This window comes from Plecotus auritus (assembly GCF_963455305.1).
Source record: "Plecotus auritus genome assembly, chromosome: 10".
Classification (NCBI taxonomy): Eukaryota; Metazoa; Chordata; class Mammalia; order Chiroptera; family Vespertilionidae; genus Plecotus; species Plecotus auritus.
The window spans coordinates 14,738,917-14,762,106 of record NC_137785.1 but is presented as its reverse complement, the minus strand read 5'-3'; the positions used below and the strand labels follow the sequence as shown (position 1 = coordinate 14,762,106).

Sequence of the window (23,190 nt, the reverse complement as noted above, 5' to 3'; positions counted from 1 at the left end):
GCCTGTAGGGAAGAGGTGCGGAGCCTAGGGTTGGGTGAGGGGCTGGGGAAAGAATGGTGGGGGCATGGAACTCAAAGGAGCGGAGTTAGGGGTGGCATTGAGGAGAAGTAGGATTTGAGTCTGGATTTTCAGAGGGAGTGGGAAAGGGAGGGGCTAGAAACTACCCAGAAAGTTTTGAGACCAGGAGAGGAGCTCAGACAAGGGTGTGGCTTAAGCCGATTTATAATTACGTATTCCGATAGTTGGGCGGGGTCAGTCAAAGACAGAGGAGCTAGAGGCCTGATATAAAGCGGGCAATAGGAGACCAGGCACGTTGGGAGGGGCGTGGCCTAGAAGGTGGGCGTAACCTGCAGAGAGGAGGCGTGCTTTGGCTACCGGGGCTGGCCTGTAGTGGAAAGGCGGGGCTAGAGGTGGGGCCAGGACTGAGAATATTAAGAGTTTGAGGCTGTGGGATTGCATGAGTCGCGGGACCAGGAAAAGAAGCATCCGAAGTCCGGGGTCGACACCTAGAAGTGGAGAGGTCGAACTAAAAAAATAAAGGATTTGCCCTAACCGGTTTGGCTCAGTGGATAGAGCGTCGGCCTGTGGAGTGAAGGGTCCAGGTTCGATTCTGGTCAAGGGCATGTACCTTGGTTGCGGGCACATCCCCAGAAGGGAGTGTGCAGGAGGCAGCTGATCGATGTTTCTAACTCTTTATCTCCGTCCCTTTCTCTCTGTAAAAAAATCAATAAAATATATTTTAAAAAATAAAGGATTTAAGGATTTAAAAACGGGGGCAAGGCCACTGAGATGGTTGGAGCTTGGACAGAGCAGGGCTGGTGGGGACTGAAGCCAAGAATGCAGTGTTGAGAACATGGATTCTAGAGTTCGTGTCCCAGCTGGTTCTGCGACTCAGTTTCCTCGTCTGTAAATCGGAAATGATGACGTACTGGTAAAATAGTGTGTAACACATGGTGAATGTGAATGCTAGTTTGCTATTATTTTTCCCTGACCCTGATCCCAAACCTCCCTTTGAAGGCGCGAGAGAAAGGAAGACTCAGTAAGTAGTCCAATCTCTTTTAGTGACTCGACTTGAGTGCAGATCAAGGGCAGAGCAAGATTTCGGTGGTTTAAAATCTCACGGTGGAGGGGTTTAATGCGGGGGAGGGGGGCAAGTGCAGAGGGTGGAGCCTTTCTGATCCCAAGACTGAAGGATGGCGGCCCTTGCCCTCCTTCTGGAGCTTCTGCTCTGGCCAGCGCAAAAGGACGAGGGGGCAGAGAAGGAGGAGGAAGGGCGCAGGGCTCCCAACGGGTCTCGCCTCAGTTCCTCCTGGACGCCCCGCGATGGGCTCAGCGGCCGCACAGTGGTGAGCGCAGAGCAGGTTGGCGCGCGCACGTGGAGGACGCGCCATGCGCTTGGCTCGCGTTACCCGGGCTACCCCAGGGCTGGGCTTTCTTTGCTGTCCTCGACCGCCACGGCGGGGCGCGAGCAGCCCTCTTCGGCGCTCGCCACCTGCCCAGCCACGTGCTCGAGGCGTTGGGCCCTGCGCCTGGCGAGCCAGAGGGCGTGTGCGGGGTGCTTCGCCTGGCTTTCTTGGGCGCAGACGCACGCCTGCGCTCGCTCTGGCCCCGCGGCTACCGCGGTGGTGTTACTCGTCTCCCCGCGCTTTCTGTACCTGGCACACTGCGGTGACTCTCGCGCGGTGCGGAGCCGCGCTGGAGCTGTGGCTTTCAGCACCGAGGACCGTCGACCCCTCCGGCTCCGGGAACGTGAGCGTATCCATGACGCAGGCGGCACCATCTGCCGCCGGCGCCTCGAGGGCTCTCTGGCAGTGTCACGAGCACTGGGCGACTTTGCCTACAAAGAGGCTCCGGGAAGGCCCCCTGAGCTGCCCCTTGTTTCCGCGGAGCCTGAGGTGACCGCCCTGGCACGGCGGGCCCAGGACGAGTTCATGCTCCTGGCCTCGGACGGTGTGTGGGACGCGATGTCTGGCCTGCCCTGATGGGACTGGTGGCATCACGCCTCCGCTTGGGCCTGGCCCCAGAGCTTCTCTGCGCGCATCTGTTGGACACGTGCCTGTGCAAGGTCCTGGGTGGGGCTTGGGGCGAAGAACCTAATGGTTTTAGGGCGGAAGGGCTTTCATGGAGAGGCATGAGTAAAACTAAACAGGGGGTGGAGTTCCATTGAAAGGCTTCTGCTGGAATGGGGCAGGGCCAAAATGTGGAGAGGGCAGAGCCGGAGGAGGGATGCCTTGAAGCAAGTGGGAAAGTGGTACCTGAAGTGCTAAATAAATAAGTTGGAGGGGTTTAAGAGAAAGGACGTGGTCTTTTGGGTGGGCGGGCCCTGGGTCATAGGAGTGGGTCTTTCTTTAAATGTTTATTTATTTATTGTTCCACTTAGTTATACATTCATTGGTTGACTCTTGTATGTGCCCTAACTGGGGATCGAACCCGAAACCTTGGTGTATCAGCACAATGCTAACCAAATGAGCTGCCCAGTTAGGGCCCAGAGTGGGTCTTTTTTTTTTTTTTTTTTTAAGAGAGGGAGAGAGAGAAACATCAATGATGAGAAAGAATCATTGATCGGCTGCCTCCTGCACACCCGCTACTGGGGATCGAGCCCGAAACCAGGGCATGTGCCCTGACCGGGAATTGAACCGTGACCTCCTGGTTCATAGATCAATGTTCAACCATTGAGCCACACAAGCCGGCCGGAGTGGGTCTTGAGGTTTGATTAGGACCAGGAGGAGCAGCTAGAGTGGGAGGAGCTTTGGGGAAGGGGCGTGGTTCTCTTAGAGCCGGCGGGGCTAGACCAGTAAGGGATCTGTCCCTGTGAGATTGCTTGGTTTAGACTGGCAGATGGGCGGGGCTTGAGAGAAATGCGCTGAACCTGATTGGGCAGAGCCACATAAGAACTCAGGGATTGTTTGGGAGCTCTGCTTCCAAGAAGGAGGAGCCCCGTGCTGGGGCATTCAATCTTGTCCCACTACACACTCTTTTCTCCACCTTCTTCAGGGCAGCCTGGACAACATGGCCTGCATCCTGGTCCGCTTTCCCGGGGCCCCCAGGCCTTGTGAGGAGGAAGGAGCTAGAGCCCTGGGCCGCAGCCCTGGGCCACAGGGTCGCAGGTGGGTAAGCTCTAGAAGCTCAGCGGGAAGGGTGGTCAGCAGGGGCACTCCCATAATCCTTGCCTTCTTCTCAGGGCTGTGTTCCTCTGCCCAGGAGCCCCCCAGGCTGAACAAGGTGTTCAGCACTCTGGCCTCTGAGGACATCCCGGATTTACCTCTTGGGGGAGGGCTCTACTGCAAGTGAGTCGGGTGGGAGGGGGTAGAATGGGGAGGGAGGTGGCCAGAGGAGGGTCTCGTCTTGAGGGCCTCCCCCACTCTGCTCTCCAGGGCCGCTGTCATCGCTGAAGCGTATTCTCAGCTATTCCAGGCTTCAGGGCAGCGCTGGGAGGTAAGGACCCTCTCTTCTTGAATGTTTCTCTTGGAAGCATGTAATCCAGCCCCCTCCCCGCTACACACCTCCTTTAGTGATAGGGAAATTGAGGTCAGAGGGGACAAGGGACTTGCCTGATATATTAATACATTCGCATTCCTGGCTTGAAACGTTGTGCTAGGTATAACGGTGGGGAAGCAGAGCAGAAGAGAGGCTTCCTCTCCAAGAAATGTGCCCCCTGCAATGCTCTGTAAAGCCCCATCATTCCAAGCACCACCCCCTTCATCCAGGAGTAAGGCAGAAACATGTTGTGGACCAGGCCTGGATGCACTGCAGGCCGATATCCCTGAGGATGGTCTGGGTCTTGGAGAGAGCTTGTGAAGTGGGCCTAGACAGCCTAAGAGAATTGGAGATGTCCAAAGAGGCAGGGGGTGGGCCACATAAAGGCAGAGGTGAGGTGGGGCACAGAGTGGAAATGGGAAGGAGGAAGCTGGGGCCAGAGGCTTTTGCATAGCAGAAAAGGGAGTTTGTTTATTCCCACTTAGAGGAGGGCGGTTGTTGCTAGTTTCTGAGAGGCAGAAGGAGGTATTTGTCAGAATTGTTTGAGTTGTGAGTGACAAACCCAATTCAATTGGGGAAAGCAAAACAGGGAATTTACTGGGCCATGTAATTGAAGAGTTCAGGGACTTAAGGCATGACTGCGTCCAGTTGTCAGATGATGTCATCAGGAACTGTCTCTTAGTTTTATTTCCTCTGAATTGGCTTCATTCCCAGGCAGGGTCTGAGCTCGAGGTAGCAGAGACTTGCAGCTCCAGCCTCACATCCCATGAGCTTAACATCCTCAGTGGAAAGAAGGCACCAGTTTCCCAGTAGTTGCAGCAATGGTTCTAGAGCTGGTTTTCATCAGCCGCCCTGGGTCACATGCCTGCCAGTCACTGTGTCTCTAACTGGCCAGACTGTGGTCACAAGCCCACCCCTAGTGCTTAGGGTTGGGGGTCCAGTGCATCCAAACCTGATGGATCGAGAGATGGGGGATGCTGGTCTCCCCAAAGGGAAATAGGAGTGGTGTTTCCAGAATATAGGGGAGTAGATACTGAGAGACTAGAAGGGGTGTCTATTCACCATCTCTTATATTTTATGTTACAGAAGGTGTAGAACGAGGCTGGGAAGGCCACTGGCACCCATTCAAGCTTTGCCTTGGACTTCAGGCCTGACAGCTGTCGTCCTTAGGGGTCCCTCTGTTGTCCTTTGGGGCCCCAAGGGAACTTAGAAACCTCCTCTTCCTCATCTACAAAGAACAGCGGAAGGAAGAAGAGCCGATGGAGGAACCCCAGAATGTTTATTTCCCCTTCTCCTACTTCCCTCTCACAAAAAAGTCTTATGGGAGGGGGAAATTCCACTCACCATCTAGATGGAAAAAACACAGCCCAGAACCAAATGTTTAGAGCTGAATGGATCCTGAAAGATCACCCACTTCAATAACCTTCTCTCCCCTTTCCATTTCTCATCTGTTATGGAGGAGCTAGGAGAGATTTTGTTATTATTAAATTAAAATTACATAATCCAAGATACATTTTTCTTATGGAAAAAAACATACATACCCCCCCAAACATCATTTGCCCAGTCATTTGGCAAACATATTGGGCACCTGCTCAAAGCCATCAACCAGGGGGCCTCACTGAGATTCCTGTCTATTCTAGGGGCCCACCCCCTAGTGTGTGTGGGGGGAAACAGCAAACAAGGGAACCGATAAATAAGGTCATCTCAGACACTGACAAGTGTCTCAAGAAAAATGAAACAGGGGGGTGTGATAAGAAAAGCTACTCTGGTTTTTAAAAATTGTTATTCGTTGTTTTTGTTTTTTGAATGGTAATAAGTTCCCATGGTTCAAATTCAAGGGCACAAAAAAGGCATAAAATGAGAAGTCTTGCCCTAGGTGGTTTGGCTTAGTGGATAGAGCGTTGGCCTGAGGACTGAAGGGTCCCAGGTTTGATTCCCGCAAAGGGCACATGCCCGGGTTTCGGGCTCGATCCCCAGTGGGGGGCGTGCAGGAGGCAGCCGATCAATGATTCTCTCATCCTGTTTCTATCTCTCTCTCTCTCCCTCTCTGAAATCAATAAAAATGTATTTTAAACAAACAAATAAATAAATTGAGAAGTCTTTCTCCATCCCCACCCCTCAGCCCCTGGGGATGGATGCTTTAGACAGGGGGATCAGTCTGAGGAGGGGACAATGAGCAGAGATCTGACATAGAAGCAGCCAGACTTATAAATACTCTAGGGAAGTGTCCCAAGGCAGACGAGTTCGAAAGCCTAGGGACAGGATCAAACTTGGTATTTTCTTTAAAAAAACAAACAAACAAGTATTGATTTGAGAGAGAGAGAAACATCGATTTTTTTTTGTTCCACTTATTTATGCATTTATTGGTTGATGCTTGTATGGGCTCTGACAGGGGATCAAACCTGCAACCTTGGTGTATTGGGACAACACAGGAACCAACTGAGCCTGGCTAGGGCTCCAACTTGGCATTTTCAGGATGAGGCTTGAGGTTTCTATGACCACTGAGTACTTCACAATCCCATTCCCTATCCTGTTGGTAACCACGGCCATGAGTTTGGAGTGGATTTTTCCAGACCTTTGATTCTGCATATACATCCATGTATATGGTATCTTAGGTGTTTCCTTGATAGTTTTCTTTTTTTTAAAAAAAATATATTTTATTGATTTTTTTTTTTACAGAGAGGAAGGGAGAGGGATAGAGAGTTAGAAACATTGATCAGCTGCCTCCTGCACACCTGGGGATGTGCCCGAAACCCAGGTACATGCCCTTGACTGGAATCGAACCTGGGACCTTTCAGTCCGCAGGCCGACGCTCTATCCATTGAGCCAATCCGGTCAGGGCTCCTTGATCATTTTCATATCCTATGTAGCATTTGGCAGTTGGTTGTTTTTCCACTCAGTGATATGGTGGGGACTACTTTCATGCCAATTTGCACCCCTCATTCGTTTTAGCTGCTGCCCAGTGCTTCAGATAAGGGATGTGCAGTGGTTTTGCTATCCATCCTCCTCTTGATGGACCTGTAGGCTATTTCCAATTTCTTGTCCTCACATCACCGCTGCCATCAAGATCTTGGTCAGGCTCCTTGTGTACATTTGCAAGGGTTTCTCTAGTGCAGGAGTCTTGCTACCTGTTTTACACAACACGAGTTAAGAATGGTTTTTACATTTTATTTATTTTTTAAAATATATTTTATTGATTTTTTTACAGAGAGGAAGGGAGAGGATAGAGAGTTAGAAACACTGATGAGAAACATCGACCAGCTGCCTCCTGCACACCCCCTACTGGGGATGTGCCTGCAACCAATGCCCTTGACCAGAATTGAACCTGGGACCCTTCAGTCCACAGGCGGACGCTCTATCCACTGAGCCAAACTGGTCAGGGCTGGTTTTTACATTTTTAAAGGGCTGTAAAAAATATGTGAAAGGGACTCGATGCCTAAAATATCTACTAGAAAAAGTTTGCTGACTGCAGTGCAGGTGGCACACAGAAGCACCACCCCTCCCATTTCACAGATGGAAAAGCTGAGACCCAGAGAGGAGAAAGGACTTGCCCAAGGTCACACAGAACTGGAGTTCTTATTCAGTTGAATACGTGTGTGTTGAAATGCTGTTGTGGGCCTGGCTGAGTTAGTGAGGCACAGAAATAGATGTAGTCTACACCTGTTCCCAAAGAACTTACGGCCTGAGGAGACACACAGAGAAACCATTCTAACCCAGGTGGGCCAGGGTTCAAGGGCTCCCAGGGCGAGATGGAGAGAAGAATGAATGTCAGCCAAGTCCTAGAAGCATGAGGTGAGGTCAGGGCAGCACCGAGGCAGGATATGGCTTGGACAAAGGCTGGGAAGGTTGATTTGCTCACCTGGTCATCCTGACCCTGAGTATTGTTTGTTTTACACTTCGCAACAAGCACCACTAGCTCTGGGGGTTCAGGCAAGGGGGCTTATAGCCCAGATATATTTTCTGCCTCCAGGCCTCCGTCCCCCCATTTGTAAATGGCAAACTGCTGATTTCCCAGGCTTCTGCCCCTGACTGGGGAACCTTACCCAGGCCAGGTGGCGCTGTACAGGAGAGGTGGGACCTCGTGAGTGACGTCACGTGGGGCGGGGCCGGCGGGACCCGCTGCGGAAGCTTCGGCGGGTGTTGGGGCTCAGCCCGCTGCCGTCGCGTGGGGGGAAGGGGCTCGCGGGAGCGGGTACCAGGGAGGGTCGCCCCGCCTTCGTGCCCTCCATTTGCGGGATGATCTTGCCATTCTCCGCGGGTGGAACTGAGTAACGGCGGGGCGTGCGTGGGGAGGAAGCCTGGGGCTTCATCCCCCTGGAACCCGGGCGTCTCACCCCCACCCAGGTCCCGCCGCACCCCACCCCCCGCGGCTGTGAGTCAGCGGCGGCCGCGCCCCCTCGGCCCACTTCCTCCTCACCTTCCCCGGCCGGGCGGGGGGCGGTGAGGGGTGGAGTCCTTCCCACCTTCCTCCCTCCTGTGCGGGGAAGAGGGTTCACCTTTAGTAACCCCTCAAATTGGCAGAGAAGAGACACGTTGGGGGGTCAGAAGGGAGGACTTAAGGGAGAAAACTTGAGGGTCCTCCTTGCCCCTTCCCCAAAGTGAGCAGAGTGCAAAGAAATGGAGAAGTGGATGGGAAGGGTGAGAATTCATTGTGCCCCATTGAGATCCTCCTAAGAATTCCCATCGTGGGGAGAACTAGGATCCCTTCCCCTCCACCAAGCTTCCCCCTAAGGTGAGAGTGACCCCGGCATGCAGCCCCACGCAGTAACTCTGGGGTGTAAGGTTCCGCGTTGCCCTTTTAAGCGCCCTCCACCCCACCCACCCCCGCCTTGGTTGGTTCGCGGCCCCTTTAAGGCGCAGGGAACTGTGGGTACGGGGAGTGGAATTTTGGAACGAGAAGCAGCGGAGAGAAGTACAGTAGTAAGAGTAACACTGTAGCCGCCGGCGGCCGAGGGGGAGCGCCGCGGAGGGGACGTCGCACCCCCTTTCTGTCGCGGGGACCCCGATCAAACCCCCAGAGGGTGGAGGTGCCCGAGGACCCGCCCCAGCCCCGTCCACGTTTTCCCCAGGAAGCCGGACTCTATGGGGCGGGACCCTGGGGGAGACTGAGCAGAACCCGGAGCCAACCCTGAACCCCTGAACCTCGAGCCAGGGGCGCCCCGTTCTGTGGGTGCGCCGCCCGCCTGCGGAGCAGCGATGAGGTGAGCCTCCAATGCCTCCAGACCCTGCCCCGCGGGCGCGGCCCCCCGCCCCGCCTTTGTCCCCTCCCCCCAACTCGCTCCGGGCTGGAATTTGGGGACCGGGCGCTGGGAGCCTCGGATTTGAGGCCGAGCCCCCTTGGATGAGTTCCAAATATGGACCACTTCCCCCCTGACTCCCAAGGTTAACGATGGTGCCGGTGAGGTTCTCCTGGGAGCCCTCAGATTTGGGGGCGTTCCGAGGACTCCCGAATTTTTAAGACTTTTCCAGAGGCCCTCCCAAGTTGGCAGGTACTCCCCGCAGGGAGGCCAGGCTTTAGGCAGTTCTCAGAATCCCCCCACATCTCAACTCCGGCTCCGAGAGGGTTTGTGGGGGGCGGTTTGTGGGGGGTCCCTGGCACCTGGAACACAGACTGAAACATACACCGTGGTTTGTGGGGTTCCCCATTACGTGACGCTGGAAAGTCTTCCCGTGTGGGACTCACTCCTTAACTTCGAGGACACAGAAGCCCCTCCAAGTGGAGGGGCTCACCCTTTGGAGGAGGTCGGTGCGGGCGGCCCCAGGCGCAGCCTCGAGGCTGGTTGGGACGCCCATCCCCCGGCGCCCGCCGCCATCCGCTTCGAACCCGCCGAGCCCTGGACCGAGGGAGCGTGGACCGAGCTGGGTGTCGAGGGCGGCTCCCCGGCCCCCGGCCAGAAGGGCGGCCCCTCTCCCCACCTGCGCGGCTTGGGGACGGAGGGGGCGCGGCAGCTGGGGGAAGGGGGCCTTTGTCTTCCTGACTCACCTGTCGAGACAGCTGGTGTGTGTGGGGGAGGGGGCGGGCCGGGACCGCTGGGGGCCGGCGCTCCCCCACCGCGGCGCCTCCCCTTCCCTCCCCACCTCGCCGTCGGACTGCGGGGTTGGAGGAGGGGGCGCGCTGGAAGCGTCAAGGTCACAGCACTCTCCCCTGGGACCCAGGCTTCCCAGATTGTTCCAGCTATCTCCCCCCGAATTTAATCCTGGGGTGTGCGTGTGGTGGGGGGGGCCAAGGGACTCGGGGATTTTGTCTTAACCTGGCCTCCTCAAAACTCCTGGGCTCACCTGAGGGCGGGGCCAGTGTGAGCTGGGGGGACCGGACCGGATCCCCCCATTCTCGCTTCCCCTTGATCCCCCATAATCTTTCCCTAGTGGCCTGAGTCAGACAATACTATCTCCCTTCCTCCACTCTCTCAGGGACTTCCTGCCCCAAAGACCCCGGCTTAAGGGGGAGGCCTCTGGGGACAGCTGGGTATTAACCCCGTGGTGCCCACATCCTCCCGCTTCCCCCACACTCTCCACACCCTGCCCTCTGACATCAGGGTGGCATTCCTTCTTAGGACCATTGGAGAACCCACCTCCCGCATTTGTTCCTTCTGATGGGAAAGGGATGGCTGGAAAATTTGGAACAAGGGGGCACCCACAGATACCGTCTAGACTTCCTGCCTACCCTTCCTCCCATTATAGCAACATCCCTCCAAGGTCTGCCCTGGACACAGGGCAGTTCCGGGGAGCTGGGCTCTCTTCCTTCACCCTCTTCCCCGGGGAGTCCTCTCTCCCACTGGCCCCCGTCCCGCCCCTTGCCCCCCCCCCCGCGTTTCCGGTCCCAGGCACCGTGGAAGGCGGATGGCGGATGTCCGAGTTAGTGCTGCCTCACTCACTGAGACCGTAAAAGGGCAGGAGCAGTGTCTGGGCCGGCCTCCCACCCCCACCCCCACCCCCAAGCCCAGTCCCGAGGCCCTGGCCCTACCACAGGCCCCCTACTGCTGATAGAGGCCGAGCCTCCCACCTTCTGGGGAGTGGGCCAAAGTTGATCTGGGGTGTCCCACCAGGGGGTTACTTCCACTTCCTGAGGGGGTCTTCCCTGTCACTGGCCACACCCGACTTTCTGGGCTGTGCCTCTTCTCCAAAGACAGCTAGGATTCAAATCCACCCAGGACCCCTGTATCCAGCTGGGGAAACTGAGGCTCTGAGAGAGCCGGGCTGGAGCAAGATGCCGCAGAAATTCCTAGGCAATCTTGAGGCAGAGAGCAGACTAGGATCCTTTGATTTCTGGCTGGTTAGGATGGTGACAGTCTTGGGGGGCAGTTGGAAGAGAGGATGTTAAGATGGAAAATTACAAGATAAAAGCTCTTTTTTTCCCAGTTTGACAAATATTTGTTGAGTGTCTAATGTGTCTTAGACTCTGGACTGGGATTCAGGGAAAGCCGGGCGGAAGTCTGAGACTCTCAGGGCAGAGGGCCTCTAAAGAATTTGGGTTCATTTCTTTCTCTTCCAATAGTGGTCATTGCTCTTATTTTTATTTTAAAAAATTGTGAGACCATTTGATCAGTAATCTACTTTGTACAGACACTGTACTAGGTAAGTAATTCAGTGTAATCCTCAACAGCAATTCTAAGAGATAGATATGTCGTGACTGCCCCATCTCCCAGTTTACAGGTGGGGAAACTGAGGCATGGACAAATGAAGCAGATTGCCCAAAGGTTTGGAAGTAAGCAAGTCTGAATTTGAACTCAGGACTGACTCCAGAGTATTATGCTATTAAAGAAAAAGGAAAAGAAAACCTTTAATGTGTATATATATATATATATAATATATATGATCAATTTCAGAGAGGGAGAGGGAGAGACAGAAATATCAATGATGAGAGAGAATCATTGATCGGCTGCTTCCTGCACGCCCCACACTGGGGATCGAGCCCACAATCCGTGCATATGCCCTGACTTGGAATCAAACCATGACCTCCTGGTTCATAGGTCAGTGCTCAACCAGTGAGTCACACGGCTAGGCTTAATGGTCTTTTAAAAATATATAGGTAACACTCTTTCACTGTATGAACAGTTAATGGAGATACGAAAAAAGAAACCCACGTGGGAACCCTTACTTTTTTTTTTAATATATATATTTTATTGATATTTTACAGAGAGGAAGGGAGAGGGATAGAGAGCTAGAAACATCGATGAGAGAGAAGCATCGATCAGCTGCCTCCTGCACACCTCCCATTGGGGATGTGCCCACAACCAACGCACATGCCCTTGACCGGAATCAAACCTGGGACCCCCCAGTCCCCAGGCCGATGCTCTATCCACTGAGCCAAACCAGCCAGGGAAACCTTTACTTTCTTGTTCGCTTATAGGAAACAGGCTGGTCAGGGAAGAGGGACTGGAGTGAGCCTACCCAAGCCCCACAGACCCTAGATCTGGTTCCTTATTACAGGGTTGTTTCAAAAGAGTAGGAGTTTGGAAAGTTGTGTGTGGGTGCCAGCAGTGCGGATCACAAGTTGTGTGGTGTAAGGAAGCTATAGGGTAAGTCTTAGGGTAAAGAAAAGGGCAAGCCTCTAACCTGGAAGGTTTGAGTGGACCCAGTGACTATGCTTGATTGCCTCCAGTGATGAGAAGCTCTCTCCCCTGTTTTGACCCTCAGCTTCCTTACATGGAGCTGGTGCCTGAGCGTTAGGGTTTTTCTTATCTCTGTGAAGCGTTACAGCAAACCACTGAGTGACGGTTCCCATGGCTCGAAACAGGCTCAGAGAGGTGAAGTCACACAGCACCCTCTCCCATCCACCACCGCTTGCTAGAGTTTTCCAGAAGGTGGGGACCTGTGCGGAAGGGAGGGTCTTGCGTTGGCTGGGAACTAAGGCTCTCTGATGTGGGACTCTATGAGACGAACTGACACAGCTTCCTGGCTGTGGGATTTTCTGTTGCAGATTTTGCCTGGTTTATAGTTTTAATTTTTGAACTTAAGTAGTGAATGAGTTTTTTTTTTTAGGTAATACCAGCCTGTGGTGAAAAAAAGAGAGAAAGAATCAAGCCCTAGCCGGTTTGGCTCAGTGGATAGAGTGTCAGCCTGCGGTCTAAAGGGTCCCGGGTTCAATTCTGGTCAAGGGCACATGCGCCCAGGTTGCAGCTTGATCCCCAGTGGGGGGCGTGCAGGAGGCAGCCCATCGATGATTCTCTCTCATCACTGATGTTTCTCTCTCCCTCTCCCTCCCTGTCTGAAATCAATAATAGTAAAAAAAGAATCAAGCAGTTTTAAAAAGTAAAGAGTGCGATGTGTCCATTTCCTCCTTCCTCAGGTCCCCAGTGCCCATCCTCGGAGGCAGGCACAGTTAGTCTCCGGAGAAGCAGCCGCTGCAAAAATCACCACTGGGCGCGGATGTGTTTATCTCCTCCCCACCTTTTTTAAAAACCTCTGATACACACCACTTTAGCCCTTGGCTTTTTCAGATTTTAGCTTAGCTGTTTCCTCACCTTAAAATGAGGTTAAGAACTTGGGTGGAGCCGTAACCGGTTTGGCTCAGTGGATAGAGCATCGGCCTGTGGACTGAAGGGTCCCAGGTTCGATTCTGGTCAAGGGCATGTACCTTGGTTGCGGGCACATCCCCAGTGGGAGGTGTGCAGGAGGCCGCTGATAGATGTTTCTCTCTCATCGATGTTTCTAACTCTCTATCCCTCTCCCTTCCTCTCTGTAAAAAATAAATATATCTTTAAAAATAATAAAAAAAAGAACTTGGGTGGACTTGGTTTCAAATGCCAGCCCCTCTGCTTACTCGCTGTGTGACCTGGGACCAATGTCTTCACCTCTCTGTGCCCATGGTTCCTCCTCTGTAGTAAGACTAAGGACCAGAGTCCTTCTCATGAGGTCCTTGCAAGGTTCTTTGTGGAAACTGGAGCTCAACAGCACCTCGAACAGTGTCTGTAACCCACCTGCCATTGCTATAAGTTTTCCTTTTTTATCGATGGCTGATTTAACAACTGTTGAACACCTATGTGCTGGACACCATTCTAGGTTCTGGAGACACAAATCCCTGCCCTCATGGTCTTGACCTTTTGTAGGACAGATGGGGACTGTCAGGTAGGGATGGATGCTCTGCCGTGGGACATGCGATGAGAGGGAGAGACTTTTCTGGTAGTCAGAGGAAGAGGCTGGGGGAGGTGAGGATCCAGGTTGAGGAAGAATAAGTGCTTAGCCTGAGGCAGGAATGTGCCTGTGGAAGGAACAGCTTGGAGGCCAGAGAGGCTGAAACTGTGAGCTGGGGGGAGGGAAGGGATGAGATCGGAGATCACACAGATCTCTCTCCTAAGCCACAGAGAGATCTTGGCTTGTTTTCTGCCAAGTGGGGGGAGGAGCGAGGGGGGGGGCATCCAAGAGAAGAGGTGGGACTCCATCTGACCGATGTTTTAACAGGATCCTTCTGCTGTAATGGGGACACTGCGCCCTGGAGAGGGGTAGGACCAGCCTGGGGTCACTCAGCAGGCGCCCTCGGGCCAGGCCAAAGCCTGGGCAGGGCAGGGCAGCTTGGGAGAGCAAAGTGCAGCCAGGGTGGGGTAGCAAACACAACCCAGGCTCCTGGTCAGAGTCTGCCCTGTGGGTGGGTGGCAGGTGTGGGTGAGGCCTCCACCCTGCCCTGCCAGGGGGCAGTGGGAGCCAGAAACAGCCCCTGAGGCTGCACCACGGGAAACTGCACCTGGTGTGTGGGTTAGGGCCCACGGTCCCTGGTGGTTGAGACTGTGGACTGGGCTACCAGGTGGCCTGGGTTCAAATCCTCATTGTGCTGCTGACTAGCTCTGAACGGGAGCAAGCCACCCAGCCTCACTGGGCCTCGACTCGCTCCCCACTTGCGTACTGAGGATGAAACTTTATTCTCCATCTTGAAGGAGAATAAAGTGAGTGACGGAGGAGAGGGCTTAGGGTGTCTGATCAGCAGATACACAAGGAAGGAGACACCACAGTTTATGTAAACTTGGGGGTGTCCGGCACTCAGCCCCAGGTCTAGGCACCCAGAGCTGGGTCTGCTGAGGGGTTTTCCCTGACTTGTCTTGAACAGCCTGAGCCTCACACCCAGCCCCCAGCCCTGGTTGAGACAGCCATTGTGGGGTATAATTTCTCTCCCGGAAACCTCTGACCACCAACTTCCTCTTTTCAGGAAAAAGTTTGGTGGGGGTGGGGTGGGGTAGGAACTAACACTTCCCCCAGGTCTATGTGTGACCTTGAGCAAGTCACTTCCTGTCTGGGAGCCTGAGTTTCCTCCTTGGGGGAGGGGAGGTTGAACCTGAGAAGGGGGAGGGGGAGGGGGGTGTTCCTGAGATGTTCCGGGTGCCTGTGATGTGAGAGATGCTGACAGTCACTAAGTGCTCAGTCCATGCCCAGTACGTGGCTTTATGAGCCCAGACTCATTACTCCTCCCACTGTCCTGGGGGCGGGGGGGGGGCTGCCATTTCCCAGTTTGCTGTTCTCAAGTGGGAGGGTCGCTTGCTCAGTCACATGGAGTAGGTGGCTCCTTGGGGGTTTGAACCCAGGTCTCTGGATATCAGGGCCTGAACTCTGAACTAGTTTCTTGATACCCCCCCCCACCCCCCGCCAAGGCTGAGTCAGATGCCACTTGCTCCAGAACTCCTCTGCGGCTCCCAGGCCAGGGAGGGTGCTCCCGGTCCCCCTGGGCTTGGCCCTGCACTGTCACCCTCTGGGGACTGGACTGTCGCCTACACTCGAGGGTGGGGCCGCGGCTGTCTGGGTCATTGCCCAAGACATGGGCTTGTGGGAGCAGGGAGTGTCTGCTGATGGCCCGGGGCAGTGGGGGGTGATGGGGCAGACGGATGGGGTGGCAGCAGGAAAAAGAAGAGGTTAGGGTGCAGCATGGGTCCCCAACTTGCTGCAGGCCTACCCTTCCCCTTCCGGGGCCTCAGCTTCCTCCTCTGACGGCAGCAGGGCGTGTATGTGTGTGTGTGTGTGTGTCGGGGTGGGGAAGAAGGCAGAACTCTGGAAGAGATAGGGAAACTGAGGCTCCAGGAGTGCCAGGCTGATACCCAGTGCCGCTGCCCGGAGTGCCTGCCCCGTCCCCACTCCCTCCTCCTCCTCCCGGGTCCCCCTCTTCCCGGGTCCCCCCTCCTCCCGGGTCCCCCTCCTCCCAGGTGCCCTCCTCCAGCTCTCACTCTGGACTTACATCTCTCCCTCTGACTGTCCATCTCTCTCTCCATCTCTCGTTCTCCACCGCCTGCCTTTCCATGGGTTCCCCTCACCGTTCCCTTGTTTGTCTCCCCGTTGTCAGTCTGACTCTCCCTCTCAGCTCTCTCTTCATGTCAGCCTGTTTGTCCCTTCCACTGTCTGTCTGTCTGACTTCCTCTCCCTCTCTCTTTCTCCCCGTCTGTCTCACAGCCCCAGTTTGTGTCTTTGTCTCCCCCAGTCTGTCTGGCTGGCTCTGTCCCGCCTGCCTGTTTTCCTTCCCAATCACTGTCCGCCTAGGCCTCTTCAAGGGGCCGTCTCCCCCTGCCTTTCCGTGTGTTTCTGTTTCCTCTCACATTGTCCCTGAGTCTCCGAGGGGGACCCAGGTGGAGAAGGTGACCAGAACCTGGAGGGGGTGCCGTCTTTCCAGCTAACGGGCCTCACTCCCTTTCTCCCCATTTCCTCCAGCGAGACGGTTATCTGCTCCAGCCGGGCCACTGTGATGCTTTATGATGACAGCAACAAGCGGTGGCTGCCTGCGGGCACGGGCCCCCAGACCTTCAGCCGAGTCCAGATCTACCACAACCCCACGGCCAACTCCTTCCGGGTGGTCGGCCGGAAGATGCAGCCGGACCAGCAGGTGAAGCCCCTGGCCTCCCCTTCCCAGGGCTGCGCCCTCCGCCCCTGCCCCCCTCACCCACCTTTCCCTCCTGCCAGGTGGTCATCAACTGCGCCATCATCCGGGGTCTCAAGTATAACCAGGCCACCCCCAACTTCCACCAGTGGCGGGACGCCCGCCAGGTCTGGGGCCTCAACTTTGGCAGCAAGGAGGACGCCGCACAGTTCGCCGCAAGCATGGCCAGTGCCCTGGAGGCGTTGGAAGGTCAGAAACAGTGGGCAGAGGGGGCCCCGAGCCCTGCCGTGTGGCCTGAGGCCGCCACTTCACTACTCGTGGCCTCAGTTCACTCATCTGAAAATGGGGCTGTGGACAGTTTCTCTGAGGATTTTGTGTGGGTCCCCGTGTGCCCCTTGTACCCCTGGATTCCTAAGGCTGCAGTGTGCTCCACGAATTTTCACACGCACACTCCTGGCAACTGCCCCCCCCCCCCTCCCCGAAGGCTCCCTCTGCCCTTTGCCGGGTATCGTACTGGCTCATGTCATCATCAGTTCCTTTTCAGACATCGATATTAAATCTCCAGGTGGTAGTTCTTTTTTAAAATATATATATATATTAAAATATGTTTTTACTAGAGGCCCAATGCACGAAATCCATGCAAGGGGCTCGGCCCTCACAGCCATGGCGGCTGCCTCAGCCCTCGCAGCCCCGGCTTCATCTGGAATGTTGTTCGGCTGTTTGGTCTAATTAGCATATTATGCTTTTATTATTATAGATTGTTATAGATTGATTTCAGAGAGGAAGGGAGAGGGAGAGAGAGATAGAAACATCAATGATGAGAATCACTGATGGGCTGCCGCCTGCACGCCCCCTACTGGAGATCCAGCGTATAACCTAGGCATATGCCTTGACCGGGAATTGAACCGTGAACTCCTGGTTCATAGGTGGATGCTCAACCACTGAGCCACGCTGGTCGGGTGGTAGTTCTTTTTTTTAAATTCATTTTTGAGAGAGAGGCTGCGGGGGAGAAAAAGAGAGATGCTGATTTGTTGTTCAGTCATTTATTTATGCATTCATTGATTGATTCCTGTAAGTGCCCTGAGGATTGAACCTTGGTTTATCAGGACGATGCTCTGAGCTACCGGCCAGGACCAAGGTGGTAGCTCTTAACCTGAACGTGCCCACGAATCGCTGGACATCTGGGTAAAAGGCAGATTCCAGTTCCGTTGGGCTGAGGTGGGGCTGGCCTCTGCTTGTCTAGCAAGTGCCGGGTGACGGCAGCCCGTGGACAGCGAGGCGTTAGGTGCCGCTGTGCACCTGGCTCCAGGCTCGCTGCTGGAGAGCTTCAGATCACCAAGGGGCAGGGGTGTCTGCTTCCTGGAGCGGCTTCGGTGACAGTGGGACGGGCTTGCTTGTCTGGGGGCACGGAGAGAAACATGGTGGGCGGTTTGTGTCCATGGGCGCCAGAGGCCTGGGTGGGTAAGGCGCAGGCTTTCAGCCTTTTCAGGGTCCTTGGGCTGGGGGTCTCCGTGGCTGAGCCCCTGGTTAAGAGTAGATGTGGAGCCCTGGCCCGTGTTTCAGTGGTTAGAGCGTCAGCCTGCACACCCGAGGGGCGCAGGTTCGATTCTGGTCAGGGGCACGTGCCTGGGTTGCAGGTTCAATTCTGGCCCCCAGACTGGGAGCTGTGCAGGAGGCAGCCGATCGATCTCTCTGTCCCTCTCCTCTCCCCTCCCCGCTTCCTTCCACTCTCTGAAAATCAATGGAAAAATATCCTCACTTGTGAATAAGGATAAGAAAATTAAAAAAAAAAGCCTTAGTTGGTTTGGCTCAGTGGATAGGCGTTGGCCTGCGGATTGAAGGGTCCCGGGTTCGATCCCAGTCAAGGGCACATACTTTGGTTGCAGGTTCCTCCTTGGCCTGGGGGTCTGGGCCCTGGTTTGGGTGTGTGCAGGAGGCAACCAATCGATGTGTTTCTCTCACATCGATGTTTCTCTCTGTCTCCCTCTCTCCCACTCTCTCTAAAAAGCAATGGAAAAATATCCTCCGGTGAGGATTAAAAAAAACAAGAGTAGATGTTGGAATCATCCTGAATTTGTCTTGTTTCTGCAAATTCCAGTCTGCAAGTGACTGCCCCCTTTGGGCCTTCATTGTGCCCCACCAGTCACTTGGGCATCACCACAGCACCCACCACATATCAGCTCAGTTAAGGGAAGCTGGTGCTGACCCTCATCTCAGAAGTTTGCCCAGGTGCCCACACCCAGCCGGGAGTGTCAGGGTGGCTGATGAAGAAGGAATGAGCACCTCTGGGCGGGATTCCTGGCAGGCCTGGCAGAGCTGAGGGAAAGCGCCACGAGGTGGGGCCAGGCTCCAGGGATGACTCATCACCTTGTGCTACTCTCGCTTTCCAGTAGGTGGGCCTCCAGCACCACCACCACCTTCGCAGCCACAGGCAGCACCGCCCGCCTGGTCTGTCCAGAATGGCCCCGCCCCCGAGGAGGCGGAGCTTCAGAAAAGGTGGGGCCAGTCCCGGTGTGGGAACCCTATTGCTGCCGGAGTGGATAGTCCACGCCCCTGACTCCTAGAATTCACAACTGTCCAACTTCAACTCCCGGGGGCCTAGAAATGAGCTTTCAGCAACTCCTGCCTCCTGCGGTTTGAGAAACGCCTCACCCTTCCAGTACTGGCCCCCCTGATTCTCCAGAGAGTCTAAAACTTGGTTCTTTAAAGGATCTTGAGCATTTTGTAATTCAGTGTTGACAGTCTGGTGACTAGAATGCTTGCATCTTGGTCTCACCCTGTCCCTGCTGCCCCCGCTTTCCTGGGCCCCTGGGGAAGGAAGCGGGTGGGGGTTAGGAGCCCGTCTCCCTGGAGACCTCGGAGCGGCCGGGGTGGTGGCCATTCTCAGGGTCCTGAGTGACGGCAGCTCCATCATCCCTCCTCAGGCAGCCAGAGCACGTGGAGCGGGAGCGCCGGGTCTCCAATGCAGGTGATTGTTCACATGGTCCCTGGAGGGAGTGGGGGCTCCCCAGAGGAGGGCGTGGGTCAGCTGGATAACAAAGAAGGAGGCTTCTTTCTCAGCACCCCTCCTTTTTTGTTTGTTTCAGGAGCCCCACCTGCTCCCCCAGCTGGGGGACCGCCTCCACCTCCAGGACCTCCTCCGCCTCCGGGTCCCCCCCCACCCTCTGGTCTGCCCCCCTCAGGGGTCTCAGCTGTAGGGCATGGGGCAGGGGGAGGCCCACCCCCTCCACCCCCTCTCCCCACAGCAGCTGGCCCCAGTGGTGGAGGGACTGGGGCCCCCGGCCTGGCTGCAGCCATTGCCGGAGCCAAACTCAGGAAAGTCAGCAAGGTGAGGGGGCCAGACATGGCAGGGTGTGGGGGGACGGGGGCCCTGAGGGAATAATGGGGAATGAGGCCAGAGTTGCCTGGGGACATCAGGAGGCCAATAAAGACCCCTCTTTGTAATTTCTCCAGCAGGAGGAGGCCTCAGGGGGGCCCTCAGCCCCCAAAGTTGAGAGCAGTCGAAGCACAGGGGGTGGGCTCATGGAAGAGATGAACGCCATGCTGGCCCGGAGGTGAGCCTGAGCCTGGAGCCCTCCGTACCCCTGGAAGGTCTGGGAACAAAATCCCTCAGACCAGCAGCTACCACCTGGGCCAGTAGGGCCAGGTGTGGAGATGGCTCAGATTCCCGTTGTGGTTTTTTTTGTTTGTTTCTTTGGATGAAAGTTCCCTCTTTGATAGTCAGGTTTGGGATATAATGCTGCAGTTGCATTCTCCTGAGATGGCTGAGTCTGCAACCACCTGGTAGGCTCTAGAATGTTCTAAATTCTAGGACCTTAGACATTCCTGTCTCGGAACCTGAAAAGTTAGGTTCCTAGAATTCCAGAGCCCTCCGCCCTTAGAACTTCGTGATTCCCAAATGTGAAAAGCGCAACCCCCCCCATCCTACCCCGAGAACAGCACTTTCTGTAACTTCTAAAATTAAAGTTTTCTTAGCATTCACAAATTCCATAACTCTGTACCCTAGAATCCACCTTTCTGAGCTCTGGGCAGGGGAATTGTTGAGTGGCTGAGGGAGGGCTGGAGCCATCTGTTTTTGCCTTTCCCTCCTGCAGAAGGAAAGCCACACTAGTTGGGGAGAAACCCCCCAAGGATGAATCTGCCAATGTGAGTTAGGGGCTCTTCCTGCCATATATACCTTAGGCTGTACCATTGGGGTAGGGATACTGGGGAGGCGGTGTGACAAGGATGGGCTGGATAGAACCTGGAAGAGGAAAATGAACAGAGGTGTGGCAGGGACTGGCTCATGACAGTTTTATTTCCCACCGGCAGGAGGAGCCAGAAGCCAGAGTCCCAGCCCAAAGTGGTGAGTGATAGCCCAGTCTAGCCACAGGAACTACAAATCCCAGGATGCTTTGTCCTCACACATAAAGCACATTCTTAGGAGAGTCTGTGCAAACAATACTGGGGATTGTAGTCTCCTGAGATGGTTCTTTGAACAGGGGCTGAGGAGGCTGTGGGAAAAAGATTGAGGTGGGGCATTCCTTGTCCGTTATCTTTCTGATTTGTTGCCTGTCCCCCAGAATCTGTGCGGAGACCCTGGGAGAAGAACAGCACAACCTTGCCAAGGTGGGTCATCAGTAATGGCGCCCCACCTACCCCAAGTAGATGGATTTGCTGAATCTGTAGGGAGGAACATCATGCTTGTGGAATGGGAGGCAGGCCCTCTCTAACCTCATTTCTGTCCCAAACCACACCATCTCTCCCAGGATGAAGTCATTGTCTTCAGTGACCACTTCCGAGGCCCACCCCTCTACACCCAGCTCCGGCGATGAGTCAGACCTGGAGAGGGTGAAACAGGTAGCTTGGCGAGGGGACTGGGGGTGAGGTTTGGGGGCTATAAAAGGGGCCACAGGAAGAAGAGAGATCTGGGTCTAAATTCTGCCACTGGCTTGCCATGTGATTCTAGAAAGGGCCTGGGAAACAGTTTAGAACATTCTAGAGCCTACCAGGTGGTTGCAGACTCAGTTTCTGGTCTGAGAAATGGAGAGATTTGATCAGGTCAGGGATGACATGTCTGTGTCATCCACAACTCCCTTTTCCAGTGCGCTTGACAGGCCTTACTAATCTCTCACTGCACACTTTCCTGATGAGTACCCAGAGTCCTTTTCAGCACACTGGCCCCAGACATCCATTACCAACTGGAGTTGGCAGGAGAATAGAATGTATTTGCCATCCGTGGTACTGGATGTTCTCCCGTACTTTTCTTCTGGCTCAAAGGATCCAGAAATCTCCAGAATTCTCCAGTTCCTCTGCGGCTTTGTCAGTGAGGTCATAGTGTGTGTGTGGCGCTTCAGTCATTAAGAAAGGAGAAATTAGCCCTAGCTGGTTTGGCTCAGTGGATAAAGCATTGGCTTGAGAACTGAAGGGTTGGTTCCGGGTTTGATTCCAGTCAAGGGCATATGCCCCGGTTGCAGGCTCAATCCCCAGTAGGGGGTATGCAGGAGGCAGCCGATCAAGATCAATGATTCTCTCTCATCATTGATGTTTCTCTCTCTCTCTCTTCCTCTCCCTCCCTCTCTGAAGTCAATAAAAATAAAATGAAGGAGGGAGGGAGGAAGGGAGGGAGGAAGGGAGGCAGGCTAGTATCTGCAAGACCAGGCACTCTTCCTGATTGGTTGCGCCCCATTGTTTTCAGGAGTTTCTGGAAGAGGTGAGGAAGGAATTGCAGAAAGTGAAAGAAGAAATAATTGAAGGTGAGGTGGTTCTGGAGGAATCCTGTCCCTTGGAAAGAGCCCTGTTTTGGAAGGGAAGGGAGAAGAGGCTCTGCCCCTGACTTCTGTCCTTTGTTTCCTTCTAGCCTTTGTCCAGGAGCTGAGGAAGAGGGGTTCCCCCTGACCACAGGGCCCCAGAAGATCCCGTTTCTTCTTTCTGCACACCTTGCCTGTCACCCTGCTTTCCCTGCCTCAACTTGACTTGGAATTGGCTGAAGACTACACAGGAATGCGTCTTCCCCACTCCTCATCCCACTTGGAAAATTCCAAGGGGGTGTGGCTCCTGCCAAGCCCACTCCTATACTGGCTGCTGATTGGCTGGGGAGGCCCCCACCCTTTGCTCCCTTTGGTCCTTCCCCTCTGCCATCCCCTTGGGGCAGGTTCCTCTGCTGGGGATGTACCAATTAACCCCACAATAGGGGGAAGGAAGGAGGGAATTTCACATTCCCTTGTTCTAGATTTCACTTTAAACGCTTAATGCCTTCAAATTTTTGTTTTTTTAAGGAAAAAAATTATATATATATATATATATATATATATATTTAGGTTTTGGGGGGAAGGGAAATTTTTTTCTTTGGTTTTGATAAAATGGGGAGTTTTTAAATGCTTTAGCCCCAGGCTTGTCCGATTCGGGCAGCTATTTAAGGGGGGGATGTCCCACCAGGCTGGGGGCATCTCCCTTCACCCCAGGGACACCCCTTCCCTCCGGCTCCTTCCCTTTTTCTATGAGGAATTAAGATGCTGTAACTTTTTGGAACCTCAGTTTTTCGGTTTTTTATTTGGGTAGGTTTTGGGGTCCAGGCCATTTTTATCCCCTTAGGGAAAATAAGATGAGGGAGAAAGGAAAAGGGGAGGAAAGCTTTCCTCCCCTCTCCCACCTTCACCTTTAGCTTCTTGAAAATGGGCCCCTGCGGAATAAATCTGCCTGTTTTTATAAATGCTAAGATTTCTGGAGTGATGTGAAGGGCTGCTCCGCTGAGGACGGGAGCGGGGTGCTGTCCCCCCTCAGCAATCCACCTGCTCTTTGTCCTTCTTCCCACCCCGCACCTGTTCCAGTTCCCTCGGGCTCCTTCAGCCAGGGTGGGCTCTGACCTCTCAACAGACCTCCCTCCCTCCCTCTCCATGCCCCTTACCAAGGCCGCTTCCTCATTTCTTTCTCCCCCCTCCTGC

At 54.5% G+C, this 23,190-nt stretch overlaps 2 protein-coding genes across 4 annotated transcripts; both read left to right on the top strand.

Annotated features, from left to right (window-relative positions):
• Positions 1–1,193: 1,193 nt before the first annotated feature.
• PPM1N (protein phosphatase, Mg2+/Mn2+ dependent 1N (putative)) lies at positions 1,194–5,548 on the top strand (the record flags this gene model as incomplete). The annotated part of the gene is given in 9 exon segments (XM_080644698.1): positions 1,194–1,292; positions 1,295–1,614; positions 1,616–1,971; positions 1,974–2,065; positions 2,995–3,077; positions 3,079–3,107; positions 3,182–3,287; positions 3,375–3,435; positions 4,564–5,548. Coding segments are annotated over 9 exon segments (1,155 nt in total). The 3' UTR covers positions 4,573–5,548.
• A 2,819-nt stretch (positions 5,549–8,367) lies between these two features.
• VASP (vasodilator stimulated phosphoprotein) lies at positions 8,368–22,525 on the top strand. Of its 3 annotated transcripts, none has more exons than XM_080643861.1 (13): positions 8,368–8,678; positions 16,102–16,273; positions 16,351–16,516; positions 18,658–18,763; positions 19,192–19,235; positions 19,354–19,595; positions 19,721–19,821; positions 20,362–20,413; positions 20,579–20,612; positions 20,830–20,875; positions 21,016–21,106; positions 21,945–22,002; positions 22,107–22,525. In XM_080643861.1, exons 1-13 carry the CDS (start codon positions 8,674–8,676, stop codon positions 22,142–22,144), a joined length of 1,155 nt encoding a protein of 384 aa, XP_080499987.1. In that variant the 5' UTR covers positions 8,368–8,673; the 3' UTR covers positions 22,145–22,525. The 3 variants fall into 3 exon arrangements, with proteins under 3 accessions (XP_080499987.1, XP_080499988.1, XP_080499989.1); XM_080643862.1 differs by having other exon boundaries at positions 19,724–19,821; positions 22,107–22,521; XM_080643863.1 differs by having other exon boundaries at positions 18,661–18,763; positions 22,107–22,505.
• Positions 22,526–23,190: the final 665 nt, after the last annotated feature.